General features: G+C 49.0%; 1 protein-coding gene across 1 annotated transcript in view; it reads right to left on the reverse strand.

Moving 5' to 3' along the window:
- The window catches only part of Ltbp2 (latent transforming growth factor beta binding protein 2), a 97337-nt gene that overhangs the window by 57507 nt on the left and 19604 nt on the right, over positions 1 to 20226 (reverse strand). Inside the window, exon 3 of the mRNA XM_021178731.3 lies at positions 15598 to 15850. Within this exon, the coding sequence (XP_021034390.2) occupies positions 15598 to 15850 (253 nt within the window). The remainder of the gene's footprint in view (positions 1 to 15597; positions 15851 to 20226) is intronic.

Genomic DNA, 20226 nt, shown 5'->3' on the forward strand with positions numbered 1-20226 from the left:
ATTAGCCAAGAGAAACCTCTGACTTCTGATACCAGGACATTATCAATAAGCTAAGGGAGAAAAATACTCCCACATCAGATAGCTGCGGCTGCAGCCTTGTTACAAGGTGGCCATTTGGTTAAATGTGCAGAGCGTCTCCACCCCTGTCTCCTACCCAAGGCTTTCAAACAAGGATGTGAAGATTAGGAGCCCTGTGATCTACCCCAGCCAGATTCACTCTCCTCCGGAGGCTCAGCTCTCTCCAGTTTATATGCATAGCCACGTTTGAGCTTACAGGGACTGTTTTATTTGAAAAGAGTCTTCCATGAAGAACATTTAAATATCGATAAACGACACACAGAACAGTTATGGGTGACAATGCTGTGTATCCAGCACAGAACCTCGCCTTATCTGTTCTTCTTTAAAATGAGAGCAGGAAGTTGCATAATAACATGGGTATTATACTTTCAGTGAGAATAAACTCTCACCGGGCATGATAACGCACACCTTTAATCCCACTGCAAAGGCTGTGAATCTAGGTGGATTCTAGGCTAGCCAAGGCCACAGAGTAAGACTTTGTGTCAAAAAATTCTTCTCACTCCGGGCAGTGGTGGTGCACGCCTTTAATCCCAGCACTCGGGAGGCAGAGGCAGGCAGATTTTTGAGTTAGAGGCCAGCCTGGTCTACAGAGTGAGTTCCAGGACAGCCACGACTACACAGAGAAACCCTGTCTCGAAAAAACAAAACCAAACAAAAAATTCTTCTCCTTGCTGGTCTGGAAGGATCTGTAAACAGCAGGTATGAGAGTATCTGTATACATGCAACTGTGCTTACCTTTACATGTGTGTGCATGTGTGTGTGTGTGCATGTGTGTGTGTTCTTAAACACCACATTATGCCATTATGTGTGTGTGTGTGTATTCTTAAACACCACATTATGCCATTATGCATTGTGTAGTTTGTTTGTTTGTTTATTATTTTGGTACAGGGTTTCTCTGTGTAGCCCAGGTTGTCCTGAACTCACTCTGTAGAACAGGCTGGCCTTAAACTTAGAAATCCACCTGCCTCTGCCTCCCAAGTGCTGGGATTAAAGGAGTCCACCATGACTGTCAGCTCATGTATTTATTTTTAATAAAACTATATATTTATTCTTGCCAGAGTTTTATAACTTTATATATTATATTAATATATTACATGTTATATTATGCTTAAAATATATGATATATAGTATATTGATATATAATAATATATGTTATATAATGATATATAAAATGTATATACTTACACATTTTATAAATAAAGCAATCAAGGCTCAGCAAAGGTGTGGTAAGTGTATGGAAATGTCCAGAACCCAAAATGGACTTTGAGGATGACAGAGTCACAAGGGTTCAGATGCAAAGACGGCCTTATCTCCTGGAAAGACTCCAGAGAGTCTCAGGGGCGAAAAAGTGATGTCTGAACCTTTGCTTAGAGGATGGATGGAGACATAGGTTTTCAAGATACTTACGTCATGAACATGGAAAGACCAGGAGAGGAGACAGCATAAAGGGATGGGGAGAGCGGAAACGCAAAACACACAGAAGCAGGAGAGACCGAAGGACAGCAATGGTGGGGAACGATTTTGTTTTTGTTTGTTTGTTTGTTTGTCAGCCTAACACAAGCTAGACTCATTTGGAAAGAGGAAACCTCAACTGAGAAAAATGCCTCCAGCAGATTGGCCTGTAGTCAGAATGTAGGCAAGTCTGTGAGGCGTTTTCTTGATTACAGGTTAGTGTGTGGGAGGGCCTGGCTCACTGGAGGTAGTGCCACCCTTGGGACCCTGGGTCGGATAAGAAAGCTGGCTGAGCAATCCACAGACAGCAAGCCAGTAAGAAGCGTTCCCCTTGGACTCTGCTTCAGTCTCCCGCCCCAGGTTCCTGCCTTGTGTTCCTGATTAAAAAAATTATGGAAGAGACACATGGAAGTGGGATGCACAGCCATGTTTAATGAGTATGGTTCTGAAAATCGAAGAACAGAGAGGTCACAGGGAGGAAGCCATGGCCATTTAGTACCTAGCATGTGGCAGGCACCCTGCGAGGTGTCTAATACCACTCCTCACTTAATCCAGCAACTCTGTGATCAAAACCCTCTGCTGGGCCCGAACCACCTTGAATAAAATGAAAAGACAGACAAGCGATCACGGAAATGCATGCAATGATGTCACGGACAAAAGAGAAATGATCACATTATCTAAAAACAGGATGGGCCGGCAGTTCTGACAGAAAACCCACAAAAGAGTCCAACGAAAAGCTCAGAGGAGGGGAAGAGGCCCAGGTGCACAGCCTTTGTTCTCAGAAGAGGTGCGCATGAAAACCGACCCTGCAACTGCATGTTTTAATCCACCCAAGTTTAATTACGTATGTGTTGTCGAGGCTGCAGAAACAGTCACTCTCAGCTGTTGCTGGCAAGGAGCTGAGCTGACAGAGCTCAGTACCTGGTGGTGCAGGAAGGCTTTGAGCCTGAGGGCCCACCTCTGAGTCTGATCTGCAAATAAACCTGCTTTGGGGGTACTGCTGCTCTCCTACCCCTAATGGGGACTGGCGCTTCCCCTTAGGTGCAAAGGTGGTGACCAATCACTTAAACCTGTGACTTCCTGGGTCCTATATTTGGCCAATGGGAACTTCCTGAGACGTCTCCTCACCACCATGACTACAAGGTTGATGTCCCCGACGGGAGGCCACAGCCCCCCTTTCTCAAGGTAGGACAGTTTCAAAAATTCCATTCTCAGTCAACTCAAAGCTTGATTTCCTGGGGATTCTGTCCTTGGCTAGCTGTTTTGGCTGTTCCACTCTGCCTCCCTCTCTTTGCTTCTTCACCTCTCAAGGACCTGTCTGTCCCAAAACACGTGTTCATATCCAAAATGATGCATATATAAGGCTCCTCAGAGCAGCCCTGTTTTGAATTAGCAAAATATTCTGTTCAGAATAGGATCAACAGAGCAGCCTCCAGCAGAGGAGTGGTTAAATAAACTACAGATGGCCACGGGATGGAGTCAGGTGTCCTCACAGCTCTTTTCTATCAGGAAGGAACACTCTCCAAGACATATTGAAATGTGGAAACACGACAGCCCTAAATCCAGCCTCCTGGCTGTTCTGTATAAGCTGTGACCCAACAATGGTCTTTACATTTTTAAATGGCTGGAAAAATAGTTAAAAGTCTGTTTCTGGACATGAGAAAATGATATAAAATTCAAATGTAACTTTCCGTAAATAAAGCCTCCTGGAGCACAGCCACTCACTGGCTAAGGCTGGTTTGGCTCTTCAGCGGCCCAGTGAGTAGGCAGAAGCCATATGTCACAGGAAGCTGAAAATATTTACCATGTGGCCTTTTATGGAAGAAGTTTGCTGACTCCTGGTATAAAGGGCATGTAAAGTTATAAAAATACTGGAAATGTGGATCATTGTGTGCATGTTCATAAAGAAACCTTAGACGGAATCCCTGGGAAGTTAATAATGCTGGTTGCTTACATGGGAGGGGCGGGGAGTAGGAAGTGGGACCTCGGGTCACCTGGTAGAAAGATGTAATGAACACTTTACTAGGTGCAGGCCCTGGAGCAGTAATACACACAGTACACATCCTCTCATGTAGACCTCTCTATAACCTGGTCCCCAACTTCTACACACAATCCCCATTTTATAATTGAAAACAAACAAACCAGAATGTATGGAAGGTTTGCGCCCTGTGGAAGGTTGCAGAACTCATGATACACAGAGGCCAGGTTACCAAACCAGGCTCACCTCATCCTAAATCCCCTCTCCTTTGCCAATCATTTCCATTTGACAGATGAGGACACTGAGGCTTCGAGAGATGAAGAATAGGTTTGGATCCATATTCTAGGGGCCCCTTACAACCTCCTTTATGCATTCAGGAGGCATAAAGCATTGTGCAGGAAGCATTGTGGAGCTGGAGAGATGATTCAGTGTCAAAATCTCATGCTGCTCTGTCAGAGGACTAGAGCTCTGTCCTAATAGCATCATACCAGGCAGCTCACACCTACATGTCACCCCAGCTCCAGGGAATCCACACACTCCTCTGGCCTTCTTGGGCACCAGCATACATGTGCATATATATACACAGTCACACACACACACACACACACACACACACACACACACCAAATAAATTTATTTTTAAAGAAGCAGTTTTGCATGCCTGTCACTGGTTGGGTACTGGGTCTTTCCCTCTCAGATTCCCTGGAAACTGTGCCAAGTGATCAGCACCCAGCATAGGTAAGGAGGCCCAGGAGGAGTCAATGTTAGTTTGGAGGCACTCGTAGGAGGAGGAGGAGAGAGGGAAGATAGAAGGCTTTGGCTGTGGTCTAGGCTAGGAAGGACCAAGATGGGAACAAGAAAGAAGGTAGGGGTTCCAGAGATATCTCAGAAGTGGAGATATAGAAAATTCCCAGCAAAGGCTTGGACAAAGCAGTGTCTGGGATGTTAGTGTCCAGGAACCCAGATTTCTCTTGTCGTTCTGTGTTTTGAAGCAGAGACCCATGGATCCCAGAGAAGCATGCATCACAGGCTGGCCTTGAGCTTCTTGTGCTACTGAGGATAGTCCTCTCATGTAGGCCTCTCTCTGCTGATTCTCCAGTCTCTAGCTCTCAAATGCTGGGATCACAGACTGGGAACCCAAGAGAAGTAGGTAGTGGGCTCCGCTTGCAGCATGATGTGTTCAGTGTCTCAAGCTGACTTCCAGGGCATATAAACGGCCAGATTCAGGCCACTCAGTGCAGTAGTCACAGTGGAGGGCATCCTGGGGGTGCAGGAGAGAGAAGATAGACTGGGGGGCCCCTGCTGAGCTCAGGCACAACTCTGTTAGCACCTCCTGACTTACAAGGAAAATCTGCTAATGAAGAGCATGGCCTCAGCTTTAAGTGGCATTCTATAAATCCTCCAGCCTCCGGCGCCTGCTGCTACTTGTCTGCCAGTGCACGACCGAACAAATGAACAAGCAATAAACTAATATTAGTGGAAAAATGTGGCAACAGATTGTCACACTTCACTCAACAGTTGGCTCTTTCCATAGGGGTGTGTGTGTGTGCGTGCACGCACGTGCGCATGCGTGCGCAAACTTAAAGCTGGATGGATTTGGACTTTTTTCTTTTTCATAGACATACAAGCAATCGTCATAGTTTCTGCTAATAAAACTGTTTCCAGCTAATTCCAGTCACAAGACTAACTGTACTGATGGCTCAGGGTATTCCTCGAGACTTCCACACACTTTGACACCTAAACATGTCGAGAAACGTAAGATTGAGGAAAGAGAAAAAGAAAGGCAGAGTGACAGGGAGCATGGCCTAACATCGTTTTAACCAAGCAGTCTACAAGCTTGCAGATCAAGCGCTCAGCATGCTGACCGCCTCTGTTCTCTTCTGCTGCCTGGAAACCAGACTTATTCCTGGGGTGCCTCAAGGCAGAGGTGGGAGGAAAGGGTAACCCAAGGGACTCTCCAATGCCCAGGAAATGTCCCTCCCTCTCTATCCAGCAGGCCCAGGTGACAAACTTTTTGGGAAACTGACATTCCATTCTGCTTCTAAAGCACCTCCAAGAGCTTTCAGCTTTTTCTGGGCCCAGCAGGACCTCCCAGAGTGGAGCCAGCAACACAGGCTTCCCAGAAGCAGTTGATTCTTACCCTCTGTGTCAGACACAGACTTAACACATAACTGGGCACTCAGCTGCTGCCCTTAATTATTGATTACATTGAACTTCCAACTTCTTCATGGTCCCTCCAGCCCTCCACTGGAGTCATCTGCCCATCCCTGGAAGGGATTCATTTCTCAGCCAGAGTCATTATCATCTGGAAGACTTGGCAGGACATAAAGAACCTGGGTTTCATGAATTCATAACGCAATGCGGACAAGTGTCTTTATGATGCCCTTGGAAGGTACACAAGCCTGTCAGGCACTATGGAAAGCACACCTTGCCTACTGAGAGTTTGCAATCCAGCAGGCGACTTGTAAACCTGTTGCCACCGCAGAAGCTGCCGCATTTCCTTCAGGAGGTATGGTGATCAGAACGCAGACTGGATTTTTGCCCTGTTTATCCTGTAACTAGAACTGTTGGGATAGCGAACAACGCTAACACCTCCACAGAGCGCCCAAGTGACTCAGTCCTGCATGTGAGCCTTTCAGAAGAACCCAAGAGAAGAAAAGCAAAATGTCACAAGGGCCGGGAAACTCATGGCCAAGTAAGTTGTCCAAGCCAAATGTCCCAGGTCTCCTAAGCTGGCATGGTCCTAAGGCAGGAGCCAGCCATCGAGAGTTGTGGAATGCAAGCCGGAATAGGAAGTGGGAGGGGCAGAGAAGACAGTGAACACATAGGGACAAATACAGAATGCACTCATGGTGATGCTCAATAGGGAACAAGGATCATTGGGATGAGGGGAAACAGGAGTCATGCTAATAGCTAGCTAGAGGTCTGTCCCTCTATCAGGGGGGCAAAGAAAGGTCCTCCAGGAGCTTTGGTCTCTTTCTGGGTCCCACCAAGCTGTGCTGAGCTCGTCTCATCTGTTAATTCATTTAATCATCACTACAGTTAGGACCTCGATCTTTGGTTACAGATCTGGCCTAAGAAGCTTGGCGACTTGTCAATGAGGAGACAGGTAAAATCTGACAAGGAATGCTGAATGAACCCTTGGGCTCGAGCTGTAGAAGATCTTGTCTGGGCCTCATCTTACAGAACTCAGCAAAAAAAAAAACCGAGAAGCCTTGAAGCGGTGTTGTGTACGAACCCAGCCCTGGGAACTAATAAGGTTAGAGAGTGTCTCGTAAGAAGACATTCATGAGAAACTTCCCTTAGCTGCCCCTTCTGTCCACACTGCCCAGGAATGCTCCCTCCCTCTGATTGCTGAGAGCTCTTAGAAGATGGGCCTCAGTCCAAGCCATCCAGCATTCTGTGTTACTTCAAAGCAAAGAAGTGGAAGAGAGACAGGAGGATGAAGGGAAGGATAGAAGGCAAGCAGACTAAGCCTGAACAAGATCCTTGTCAGTTTATGCTTAAACATTACCCCCCCCACACACCTTTTTTTTTAGCATCCTCTCCTCTAACCGGCTTGAAAAATCCACCCAGGACACACAGACTGTATGGCAGAGGGCTGACTAGAGTCGGTTCACACTAGAGCTTACTTCGTTGGAGCTATCTTTTGGGAGATGAAACTGTGGCATGACTCCCTCTTAAGATGGGTTGCTATAGGGCAGATGAGTGGCCATCAAGGATCAAAGGTACAGACAGATGTGTTGTTAGGTACAGACAGATGTGTTGCTGGAGACCTGGTCAAGGCCTGTGCCTCCCTTGGCCACTGGAACAGGATATTTGCTTACGCTGAAAGATCACTGTTCTCTGATCCTGGAGCAGGAAGCCAGACAAGCTGAGATTGTCTGAGAGCATCTCTTCCTCTGGCTATCTGCTGTCCCAGGCTGGGTGGCTGAGAGGAGGTGGCACTCTCTGAGAGCCACGATTCTCCCTACAGAATCCATCTTGATCGAATACGGTGGTTCTCCCATAGCAAGTGTGGGTTTCCACAGTTGCATCGTCAGCTGCAACTAAAAGGATGGACCCTAGTCTGAAAATATTAAGTGGAAAACTCCAGAAACAACTCTTTTTTTTTTTTAAAGATTTATTTATTTATTAAATGTAAGTACACTGTAGCTGTCTTCAGACACTCCAGAAGAGGGCACCAGATCTCGTTACGGATGGTTGTAAGCCACCATGTGGTTGCTGGGATTTGAACTCTGGACCTTCGGAAGAGCAGTCGGGTGCTCTTACCCACTGAGCCATCTCACCAGCCCCCAGAAACAACTCTTAAGTTTTAGATGATGTACATTTCCAAGGACTGTGATGAACCTCTCGGCACGTTTTCTGTACTTGCTAGAGTGTGAGTTGTCCTTCTACCCAGTGTATATACCCTCTAGGTGCTGTCTTCCAGGGAGCCATTTAGTAGCTGTTTTGGTCATCAGATTACTCAGGGTGGTTACCACAGTGTTTAAATGATGCTTCACTTTCCTAATCCCGGTCATGGTGGGGGAAGAATATGTGCAGGCCATTCATAGGTGACAAAGAGAAGCCATAAAGATGGGGAGATGTCTTGGTCTGTAAAGTGCTTGCCCTGAATGTGAGCCCTAGATCAATCTCTCTGTGAAAAAAAGCCAGGGAAGGAAGGTGTGTGCGCCTGCAAGCCCAATACCGAGGACACAAAGACAGGAGAATCCCTGGGGCTTGCTGGCCAGCCAGCCTGATCAGAAGGGTGAGTCCCGTGTCCTAGTGAGAGACTCTGTCTCAAAAACCAAGGAGGATAGTCCCTGAGACGTCACAGCCAAGGTTGTCCGCACATACAAGCACACATATGTACATGTATGCCCCTTCCAACACATCCATATACAAAAATATAAAAAAGAGAAACCACAGCTGCTGAATGAAAGCGAACACTCTTGATTTAACAGTAAAAAAATAAAATAAAATAAATAAAGTCTTTGCTGAAGTTGCTAAGGTCTACCAAGCATCTATCCTTGAGACTACAAAGAGAAGAAAAATATCAGTATTCTTTTTGCTGTCACATCTCAGATTGCAAAAGGCATAGCCGTCTTTCCCCAAGGAAGGGGCCCTGGAAGGGTGCAGCCTCTCTGGTGACTCAGAGGACCCCACCTTGCCCTCGGATCCAAATTCCCTCAAGTTGCTGTGATGTAACCCAGGGCACATGGGTGGACAAGTGAAGCTGTGGTCAGAGTGGAGGCGCCAGCAGGAAAGCGCTGTGTGGGCAATCGGCTGGGAGCTCCAAAGGTTTTGATTTATAATCTTTGTTTTGCAAGGCTCGGGGATTTTTTCCCTTCAAGAAGCACTCAACTTCCTTGAATTTTAGACCTTTCACAAATATTTTCTTAGGAGGAAATGAGAAGAAGAAAAGCTCCCCCAAATGCCTGCCGCAGCTACTCACTTCCACCATGAATCACAAACACAAAACCACAGCTCGGTGGCTCACTAGGCATTTTCATAGTTCATCGCTGGGGATCATTTAGCAATGTCACTGTCATCTGCAGACAGACAAGTGGACCCATACAGGCATGCCTCTGGGTCCCGAAGGTCGACATCTTATAAAAGGACTTGCATACCACCCTGGACTCTAACTCATTCCTAGGAAATTATCCTGCTCAGTTTAGGCTGCTCTCCCTTAGGCACTCCCTTGAGGTGGCATTCACATGTGTGTGTGTGTGTGTGTGTGTGTGTGTGTGTGTCTGTGTGTCTGTGTGTGTGTGTGTCTGTGTCTCTGGGTGTGTGTGTCTGAGTGTGTGTCTTTGTGTCTGTGTCTGTGTGTGTGTCTGTATCTGTGTCTATCTCTGTCTGTCTGTCTGTATTTGTGTCTATCTGTGTCTGTCTGTGTATCTGTCTGTGATTGTCTGCCTGTGTGTGTGTGTCTGTCTGTCTGTCTGTCTGTGTCTGTTTATGTATAACTGATCCACTGTGGCTGGGTCAGCTGGGACACGGTACTGATCCCACCTGCGCGAGTGTCACCCGTAGAAACAAGTGTGTATTTTAGAACTGAGTACGGGTGTCTTACCCTAACACCACCAGACTTTGCTGAAGCAAGTTTTCACCTGGGAAGCGCTCGTTGGTTTTTCTGGCAGTGCCCAGTGAACGAACTGATGGCAGTTTTACAGATTGAGTAACTGGAAAAACTACTGGGCCCATAAATCAGAAACCTCCTCCACGCGCCTGGCAAGAGGTGAAATCTGATACAGCAGTGAGAGCCTTGAGCTCAGAAGGAGTCTGGGAAACCCCCACCAAGCAGTCTCCAGAGGCACCAACTCCCTGCCTCTGTCCAGTCAGGCCCTGGTCACACAGTACACCCCTAGGGCTTTGGCTGTCTTTCCTTCTCTCTTCCTTCCTTGCTCCTTAACCTCGCCCTTCCAAATGGAAATCCTGGAGGACTTCAGTCCACCAAGTGCAAGTGTGTTTTTCCATTAATGAGGGTCACCCTCAGTTTTCTCGCTGTAGACTGGCGGCCAGCTTGCTCGCAGGACACGGCTGCTCTGTGAGCTGGAGGGCTTATCTACCTTCCTGGGTCGCCCCAGAACACAAGGCCCTGGAGGCTTCTTCACCCTGGATATTACCCAATGGGGAGTTCCAGGAAGAGATCACCCTGGATATTACCCAATGGGGAGTTCCAGGAAGAGAGCAGAGAGCAGGAGGCCCCATGAGTGGAGGCCCCCTCTTCTCACAGCCTCACAGAGAAGCAGTGTAGGCTAGCCCCTGGTCCTGCAGCATGCTACTGTAGATCCTAGCAACTGCCTCTTGTCCCTTAAAAGGAGAAACGTTGTTACTGAGTTCTACTGCTCTCATTTCCCCCTCCCCTGCCCACACCTTGTAAACAGAGGTTTTTTTTTTTTTTATTAAACGGTCCCCACAGAGCTTTCCCCGCTGGAACTCAGATCCCAACAAGAAACCCTCCTCACTGTGGAATACTGCACCCAGAACCCTGTGGCTAAGCACTTTCTCCTGAGTCTGTCATCTTTCAACCCATAGCCCGGTGTGGTCAAGCATTAATGGAACCACTTATTATGCTGAGCCTCTGGGAAGTGGAAAAAAGTGCCTACCACATCCCACAGCTGGTGAGCAGAATCCTATGAAACCGTGCTCTGTCTGACTTACAAGCCTCACTCACAACCGCTGGGCTTTCTTGTGCCCAGGACTGGGTTAGATGGAACCCATAAAGCACCCAGCAACCTCGTTAGGACTCCAACAGAGAGTAGGTTAAAGCATCAGCCATCCTGCATTCAAAGACCCACAGGCTTAGTCTTGCTTAACCACAACCCTAAGGTTCAACCCTTATCCTAATGCCACACTGGAGACAAATGCCAACCTCCCGGTAACCACCACATCACAGTTAAACTGCAATAACATCACCCTAAGCACAGCCCTGGTCCTCCCAACCTTACCCTGAACACCCACCACAATAGGCAGAAATGTAGACCCTCTTAGTAAGGTGCAAGGAGCTCTGGGGACCCTCCTTACTCTTTGCTCCTGGAAGTTGTTGCCTCCCTTGTCCCCATTTACACTCCAAAGGCATTTAACCAGAAGACATTTGTACAACATCCACTTCCTAGCTATCATTAAGCTGCAGACTTTCATGCAAGGGTCTCAGGGAGGGTCAACTAGCACTGTAGCACTGTGTCTGAAACACAGTGGGGTGCAGAGAGTCGTGGTGGTGGTGGTGATCTGTAGCCTTCACCACTGAGCTGTAGGTTGTGGGCAGGTAGGAGGCCAATAGCTCAACTCAGCATTCATAAAGGGCTGGGCCTGGGGCTGAGGCTGGGGCTGGGGCTGGGGCTGGGGCTGGGCCTGGGGCTGGGGCTGGGGCTGGGCCTGGGGCTGAGGCTGGGGCTGGGGCTGGGGCTGGGGCTGGGGCTGGGGCTGGGGCTGGGGCTGGGCCTGGGGCTGAGGCTGGGGCTGGGGCTGGGGCTGGGGCTGGGGCTGGGGCTGGGGCTGGGGCTGGGCCAGGAGGAGTCCTTGTAGTTTGCATCTGAACTGTCTCCCTACAGTTTGAGGCTTGATCTCCGGGTTGGTGCAATTTGGAGTTGGTAGAAATTTTAGGAAAGGGGAGATGGCTAGTGGGAGGTGAGGAGGGAGCTAGTGGGAGGTCCTTTGGTCACTGGTAGGAGGGGCTATCCCCTCAAAGGGGATTTGGGACCATGGTATCTTCCTCTTCATCTCTTGCTTCTTAGCCATGAAGTGAGCATCTCACTTCTCCACACATTCTCTCTGGCTTGGCAATCAGAGGTCTGAAGCAGTGGGTCTGCTCAGTCTTGGACTAGAACTTTCAAAACTATGAGTCAAAAGTAAACCATTTCTTCTCATTCGTTAACTCCGGCAGGTATCTATCTTGTCATAGTGATGGAGAACTTTGTGTAGTTCTGTTCTAAAACCAAAGCTGGGGGCCTGACCATTCTCAGCTCAGAGAGGTCTTTAGAAAAGAGAAATGCCCAGATTCCATCAGAGATTTGGGGGTCTCTTTGGACCAGATATCCTCATTCGGACTTACAGGCAGGGGAAAGGAAGAGGGGGTTATGGGAAGTGAACCCTGACTAGATGCTTTCCTGAATGGAGCAGTGGGATTCTAGAGGACCCCTGGCCCCCTGCCCTCCTGAGTGAGCTGAGGCTTGCCTCAGCAACCCAGATATGTCTGCTCTGGGCCAAGCATAGCAGAAGGAGGAGATCCACTGGCTCTCCCACACAGGAGAGGGAAGGCACACTGGTCTCTACCTTCCTCAAAGCTGTTCCCTGATCTCCTAGCCCTGTGCTCAAAGCTGGATTGCATGCCCTGGGCTACATCTGGGGTTACTGGCATTCTGGCTGTCCTGGAACTCACCGAGATCCACCTGCCTCTGCCTCCCAGGTGCTGGGATTTAAGATGTGCACCATCTAACGAGCCCAGTCTTTTTATCATTTACACAAGTGCATCCCAAGGCCAGCCCTACCCTGCCCAGAGCCTAGACACTGTAAGTCTCAGGTATCTTTGTTAGCTGGGTTATATGCTAACTCTACAAAAGCCCAGAAATCTTTTTGGGAAGTCTCTCTGGAGAAAACTATCTTGAACTATTTGTACGTTTTGAAACGGGAAACAGAGCCCTCCCTTCTCACCTCTCCTAGGAAGAAGCTAAATCTAGAATCACACATTGGCTGCATTAGGCCGCAGGAGGTACAACTCAGCCTGGTCACTCTAGGTGTCTCTTCTGGCCAGAGATATGCTAGGGTAGTGGGGAAGGGAGGGGAGAGGGAGGGGACAAAGCACTTCCTTAGGTGGCCTTTCTACGGTTCCAGAACTGCCCCCAGCAAGGGGACATGGGAGGGAAAGGATGTTCTCAGCTGAGGTTTGAGCGAGAGAGGGGTTCTTCAGAGCAGTAAGTAGTTATACCTGGGAAAAGAAAACCTTCCCACTGATTTGGCTTCTCCTGTGTAGGTGGTAACACTGGTCCTACTGTAAATACCTTACCCCCAAGTCAGCTAAAGTTACCCCTAGTGGAGCTGTTTGTTGTACCCCTTTGGGCTGCTGAATCTGAGCCCTTATTTTCTTCCAGAACAAGTCTATATGAGTCTCACCCCCACTCCCTCCTCCCTTTCCTTCTCCCCCCCCCCCACTTTCCTGTTCTTTACCTAAATCCTCATGGCAAAAAGAACCTGCCCACTGATGGCTAACATACTAACCACTAGAATTAGATACCACACCATGCCAAGTATCCTACTTAGCAGATCTCATTTCATCCTTCTGGTAATCCCATTAGACAGACGGAGGCTACTGGCTCAGAGAGATTAGGATGTGTGCTAATGTCACACAGATGCTGAGTGTAAACTCAGAACAAGAGCCAAAGCTCAGTGAATCCAAAACCCAGGCATTAAGCGGTGATTCTAAACCGTGGCCCACAGACCAGCAGCCTGAGCTAATATCACCTGGGACCACAGAAGAGATGTTCCCTCTAGACTGTGTGTCGGACACTGCGCATTGACAAGTTCAAGGTTAGATCCTTGTCTAAAGCAGTTCCCCACAGCCCACCTGCCTCCTGCAACCAGCCTTGACTCCCGAAGCACTTGTTCAGTTGCTTTGTAGGTGAGCAGGCCTTCTGCCCAGTTTTAGAGCAGAAGCCTGAAGCTAGCAGAGGTTCTCCAGGCCTTGTGGCCAAAGACATCAAGGCACATTGGCCTCCGTGAGCATCCTGCCTGCTGCCGGGACTCTCCACGCCCCTCCCCCAGCTTCCTCTGGTACTAGCATCCTAGCCTCTTCCTGCCCAGTGTGCTTCTGAAAGAGCTTTAGCCATCACAATCCCTGCAGTGCTTTCTCCCCAGACATCTCCCCCTCCTTCCCTGTCCTAGAATGTCCTCTCTGTCATGTCACTGCTTTGTCTGGTCAGACATGGCCTGTCCAAAAACCACTATCAGGACAGAGGCCAGCAACTGCTTGGGAAACCTGGCCGGGCTCACAGGAAATGTTTAGCACTACCAGGCATGCAGGGTTTGGCTTCTCAAAGCAAAACACAGCTGGGTGGACAGCAGCCGACAGTGGGTCCTTATTCTTTCCCAGATTTCATGCATGGCGGCCTCGGGGCAGAACGTGATGGGACCAGCCTAGACACTGCAGTAAGCTAAGGACATCACAGTAGCCTCTGGCCTGAGAGCCTGTGAGAACTGGGGAGGATGACTCCACTCTGGGCTGAAGACCTCACCCAGGACCTTGGCCTCTGATAGCTACTGCACCATGGGCAATATCCCTAGGTTATAAACCATACACAACTTAAGACTCACCTCCTTTACAGATTGATGGAGCACCTATAGTGTGTCAGCCATGGTGTGAGATGTTAGGGACAATGTGCCTTTACTCTCAGAGTGTTCCTGGTTTGAGGAGTGGCCTAACTGGAGGAAGAGTGAAAAGCTCTACAGAGGGCAACGTGGCTCTCAAGCTGGCACCATGCCTATGCCTTCACTTAGGCCTATCTGCTTGCCACTCACAGCCTATAGCAATCAGTGCAAGGGCCAGGCCCCACCCACCAGCTCATAGCCAATCCCAGGCCTTCTCTATTGTCTGGGTGCTCAAGACCCCAGAACCTTGCTACCTTCGAGTAGCCTGCTTGCTGCTCATGAAGTCAGACTTGCTGGGTGTCTCCTCCTTTCCCTGCTACTCAGCAGCTCTCTCTCCACCTTTCCTGCTAAGGACCTGACCTCAACATTAGCCTCCCCCTGGTTCTCTTGGCTCAGAGAGGACAAATCGGTTTTCCCCTTGGTTCAGCAGGACAAGGTCGGCTGCAACATTTCAGAAAGAATTCCCTAAGTGGATGCGAATGGGAAAACCAACCTAAAAAGCTCAGAGAAGGAGACCAGTTTACCAAGTTCAGACTTCCCATCCTAAGCAAGAAAAAAAGTCTAGTCAGAGTTGGGGGCAGGGGGGCAGGCAGGGCAGGGATGGCTGTCTGCCCCTCCCCTCGCTCATTTTATACTATTCACTTTTTCCACAGGAACCTCCTCCTCCCTCTAAGAAGAGAAGCTTGGTGGCAAGTGGACAGAATGGGCTCTCTCTCTCTCTGTCTCCGTCTTATGTGTTTATGCGTGCGTACATCTCTATGTGTGCCTGTGTGTGTCTGTGTCTGTATGTGTGTGTGTGTCTATGTGTGCCTCTGTGTGTCTGTGTGTGCATGTGTGTGAGTGTGTGTGTGTATGCCCATGTGTATCTGTGTGTATGTGTCTCTATGTGTGTGTCTGTGTGTGTGCATGTGTGTGAGTGTGTGTGTGTCTGTGTGTGTATGTCCTTGTGTATCTGTGTGTGTGTGTGTCTGTATGTGTGTGTATGTGCACGTGTGTGTCTCTCTCTGTGTGTATGTGTGGTGAAGGACCATATCAACATCACAGAGAACACTGGGGAGGAGGGTGAGTGAGAGAGGTTGGAGGAGCTGTGACAAGGATAAGGATAAAGTGGGGTTTACAGAGAACTGGTACTTGTGCTCCGGATGCTGCAGTCCTTACAGACCTGTGACACAGGGGTTAGCCTTCCTTCCTGATGAGCACCTGCCCCACAGCACCCTCCCCACCCCCAGGAAGAGACTCACCGAGATTGAGGTGGTGATGGTGGTGGTGCCAGCGGCTGTATTCTGGTCACTAGATTTCCTCTGGCCTCGCTGCTTCTGTGAGGACCGGGTACTCCCTCCACTGAGCGTCTGGGCACAGGCCTGGCATTCTGAGGGTCAAATTCCTCCTCAGGGATGACCTCCTCACAGCGCGAGCCACGGAAGCCAGAACGGCAGATGCAGACCTGGGGCCTGCTGCAGGAGCCCCGGTTCTGACAGGGAGGCTGACACACAGCTGTAGAAACAGGAAGAGAGCAATGACCGCAGGGCCAAGTCCTGTGAGGCCATGAGCCACCAACCGACTACACACTAGAGGCGTCTACCCTAGGGAGAGGACCTCGCCCAGCCCCTCACGGACATGGGAAGCCCACCACCTACCCTCAGGAGGCTTCTATGACCGTTTCTCTCCCTGCTACCCACAGGTCTCCAGGATGCGTATGTCTTTGAGTTTTGAACAAGAGTTGTGGCGTGGGCTCTTACCACACCATCAGAAGGACAAACCAGAAAGGAAAGAACTACCTGGTATCCCATTTAGGCTTATATGTCCACTCCTATTGGTTATAGAAACGCCAATTACAGACATTTTATTTTGTATCCTCTGGTAGTTTCAGAGCTTCAAAATAAAAATTGTTCCTGAGTAGATTATCAATAAACACTGAGTGAATGAATGAATGAATGAATGAAATCTTTATGGGAAAGGTTCAACATTACCCTAAGAGCCAGTAGTTTGTGTCACTTATGAGCTATACAGCCTAGACCTATTTTCTGGTGAATACCAAGGGTGGGCTGAGGAGACTGGGAAAATATAAGGGCCTCTCAAGATAACACACACACTTCTGTCTGTATCCTCTGATAGCCCCTGCTTCTCATCCCTGGCTCAGCAAGATAGAATTCTGGTGTGGGTAATGGGATGACTCTGCTCAGCAGGTCCTAATCTGTCTTGGAAACAGAGTGGAAGCAGAAACTGGCTTCCTCTAAGTGGGTTCTCTCAGCCTACGGGCCTCGACCCCTTTGGGAGTTACCGATCCTTTCACAGAGGTCACTAAGACCATTGGAAAATATAAATGTCTTCATTATGATTCATAGCAGTATCAAAATTGCAGTTATGAAGTAGCAACAAGATAGTTTATAGTTGTGGTCAGCACAACATGAGGAACTGTATCAAAAAGCCACAGCATTAGGAAGGCTGAGAACCACTGCTGTGGTGGAAGCCTCCACCATGAGCAGTCACCACTGTCGTGAGCCTCCACCACAAGCGGCCACCAGTCCTCCCATGCATGGCTTTTGTCTTCTCTGGCCTTTACCATCCTATCAAATCCAGAGACATGGCAGTAATCTGCCGCCACCTAAATCCCCACAGAGGCCCACACTGGGATGTAAGGCCAGGCCTCTTCCTTCCTGGACCTCCGTGGAGAACAGGGGTTGACCATGGCCTAGGTCATTCTGGGTAGTCTAAAGCAAGGCCTCACCCACCTGCCTCTCATTCCCTTAGTAAGTAGTTGTTGAGCCCTTCCGAGGGCTCCACCACAAAAGACTGAAGTCATCTCTCATATGCAGTTTGCACACATGAGGGAGACTAACAGGAAGCAAGAAAACAACAGGCCACAGGACAGAAAGAAGACATGGGGCGCCAAGCCATTCAGATGAAGTAGTCCAACACTTCACTGAAGAGGGAGGAGCAGTCCAGAGGGAGTGGACTAGAAAGCTCTGAGTGGCCTTCCAGAGGCAAGCACAGCCTCCTGGAGGCTAAAAGCTATGAAGCATGCTGAGGGGAAGATGAATGAGTCCAGGGAGGCCATAGGCTAGTGCGGGTGAAGAGCGAGAGTAACCAAGGCCATTCAAGGTCACAGAGGAAACAGAGAGCCCCAGTTGTTAAGTGATTTCGAAACCATCAGAAACCCCTACATGCCTGCGGGGTGGGGTTTGTGGGAAATCTTTCGGAGAAAAATTCCACATTCTAACCACCGGCCATTTTAGATGGAACTCGGCAATGCTTAATCTTGGTTGTCAGCTCGACTGCCAGATAGGTAAGTCCCCTCCCGGGGTTAGAGGGAAATACGCTCCTGGGCGCATTCTTAAGGCATTTTCTTGGCCAAGTTCTTTGAACCAGGAAGACTCTCCACGTGGGATGATCTTCCGGTGGCAGCCGGATATGAGAAAGTGGAGCCTCTGTGTGTGTATGTGTGTGTGTGTGTGTGTGTGTGTATGTTTTGGGTTTTGCCTGCTCGCCTTCCTGTTGTCCTGTCATGCTGGCAGGGGTCATCGATGCAGTTTGTGCCATGAGCTCCTGAACTCTGAGGCTGCTTCCACTGACATCAAAGCCCAGTGTGGACTGAAGACCAGTGCTTCCCCAAGAATCCTCTAGACCTTCACTGCCAAATGGGGACCACTGAGGCACCCTGTCTCACAGATTGAGCAGCTTCTGGGCTGTCATTCTCTCCAGTGTGAAGACAGCTATTGTTGGACTACCCAGCCAGTATCCTGAAAGCTAATTTAATAAATCCGCTCAATACACACTCATTCTGTTCTTCTAGGGCAGCAGTCCTCAGCCTTCCAAATCTGCAACCCTTTAACATAGCTCCTCATGTGTGGTGACCCCCGACAACAAAATTATTTTGCTACTACCTCATAACTGTAATTTGCTACTGTTATGTATCATAATGTAAATATCTGATATGCAGGATAGCTAATATGCAAACCTCCCAAAGGAGTCTCAACCCACAGGTTAATAACTGCTACTCTAATGAACTCTGGCTAACACACTCTCCAAAGCTCCAGCACATGTTTTTCCTTCTTGGGACCCCTCAGTGTCCTTAGAAGACAAGCACACACTAGCAACTAAAGACCTCCCAGCTCTGACCTCGCTAACAACACTGCAAGTCAGTCCACTCTGGCTGAACCTGCTTTCTGGCTTCCTAACCTGGCCGCTTGCCTGAGTGCCACTTGACCCTCAGAGTCACCTCTCCTGCCCTGGTGACCCATCTTTCAGTGACTGCTGCATCCAGTGGATGGGTTTTCGTGTTGTGCCTCTCTGTCCCCACTTGTACAGTGGGCCCTTAGGAGTGCGATCAGTTGAGCTCCTAGCATACAAAGCACAGTCACATTATCTTTCTTCAGCTACTCTCCAGTGGGTGCCGATATAGTCACAATCTCATTTAATCCTCTCTGCAGTCCTCTTTAGCAGAAATGCTTATCATTCCTATCTTCCCCACAACGCCTCTGAAAGTCAGGCAGATAAAGAGACTTGCCTAAGGTCACCTAGCTAGATAATGGAGCCTGCACTCAAATCTTTGCCCAAATAGCCCATCCTTATGCTTCCCCACCAACTCCCAGCATGACTTGTGCGACTCTTTCCTACCATCTCTGAGTCCAGTCTTGGACAAGACAACAGAATCTGTTGGTTTCAAACTATGCACCAAAGGCACCATTGGAAACCCAGGCCTGGGAATACTACACATTCCAGGTTGTCCCAGGTTGGCCCTGGTAGGTGATGAAGGCTCCAGGCCTGTTTGCCCTTCTAAAGTCACATGGTAAAATTCAAATTATGAGGGAAGATGTGTGCCAGCCAGCTCATGCACCTGCTTTGATAAGTATTCTTAGAGCACTCACAAGGTCTGAACTATGATAGAAATGTCTCTCATGTACTTGTGCAGAAAGGACACACAGGTCCACACAACAAGCGTGATGTTGGCCAGAGCCTATTACTCAGGCAGGATAGAGTGACAGTTAGGGGAAGTTTCCTGAAGTAAGTGATGCTGACCAGTTGTTCACAGGATGAGATGGTTGGAAATCCTGCCCAGCAAGGGTATTCGAGGGCCAGGCTGCCCAATCAGTGGGTAGTAAGGAGAGTGTCTTAGTTTGGGTTTTATTGCTGTGTAGAGACACCAGGACCAAGGTAACTCTTATAAACATAAGCATTTAATTGGGGCTGGCTTACAGTTTCACAAGTTCAGTCCATTATCATCATGGCAGGAAGCTTGGCAGCTGCAGGAGAAGGGTGCTGGAGAAGGAGCTGAGAGTTCTACATCTTGATCCACAGACAGAAAGGAGGAGACTGTCTTCTGCAGTCAGCCAGGAGGAGGTGCTCTTTCTCACTGGGTGGAGCCTGAGTACCAGGAGACCTCAAAGCCCGCCTACACAGTGAAGCACTTCCTCCAACAGGACCAAACCTCCCTCAATAAGGCCACACCTCCTAATAGCGCCACTCCCGATGGCTGAGCACTCAAAGAAATGAATCTATGGAGGGGATCAATCCTATTCAAACAACAACTGAAGGATTCTGACCACGAGCTAGATCCTAAGGTGAGGGTATCTTCTTTGGTGCCTCAGTGTCCCTTTCTTTCAGGTCCCTGATCCCCACGTAAGCAGATAATTCCAGAGAATTGTAAGTCAAACCCTTTCCCAAGCAAAAACTGCCAAGCACAAGATTTTGGCCAATGCCTAGCCATCGTCCGTCGGTCCAAATATAACTAGCTACCACATGAGCACCTGCCCAGGCCCACCCCAGCACCATCTCAGCCACAGACACTATCTGCTAGGGCCAGCTCAGCAGACAAACACTGAGGAAGGCAGACACGCCCTGGGCGCATCTTGAGTCTGGTTTTTGCTTAA

Source organism: Mus caroli, unplaced genomic scaffold (assembly GCF_978045245.1).
Source record: "Mus caroli unplaced genomic scaffold, Mus_caroli_1 scaffold_14, whole genome shotgun sequence".
In the NCBI taxonomy this organism is placed as follows: domain Eukaryota; kingdom Metazoa; phylum Chordata; class Mammalia; order Rodentia; family Muridae; genus Mus; species Mus caroli.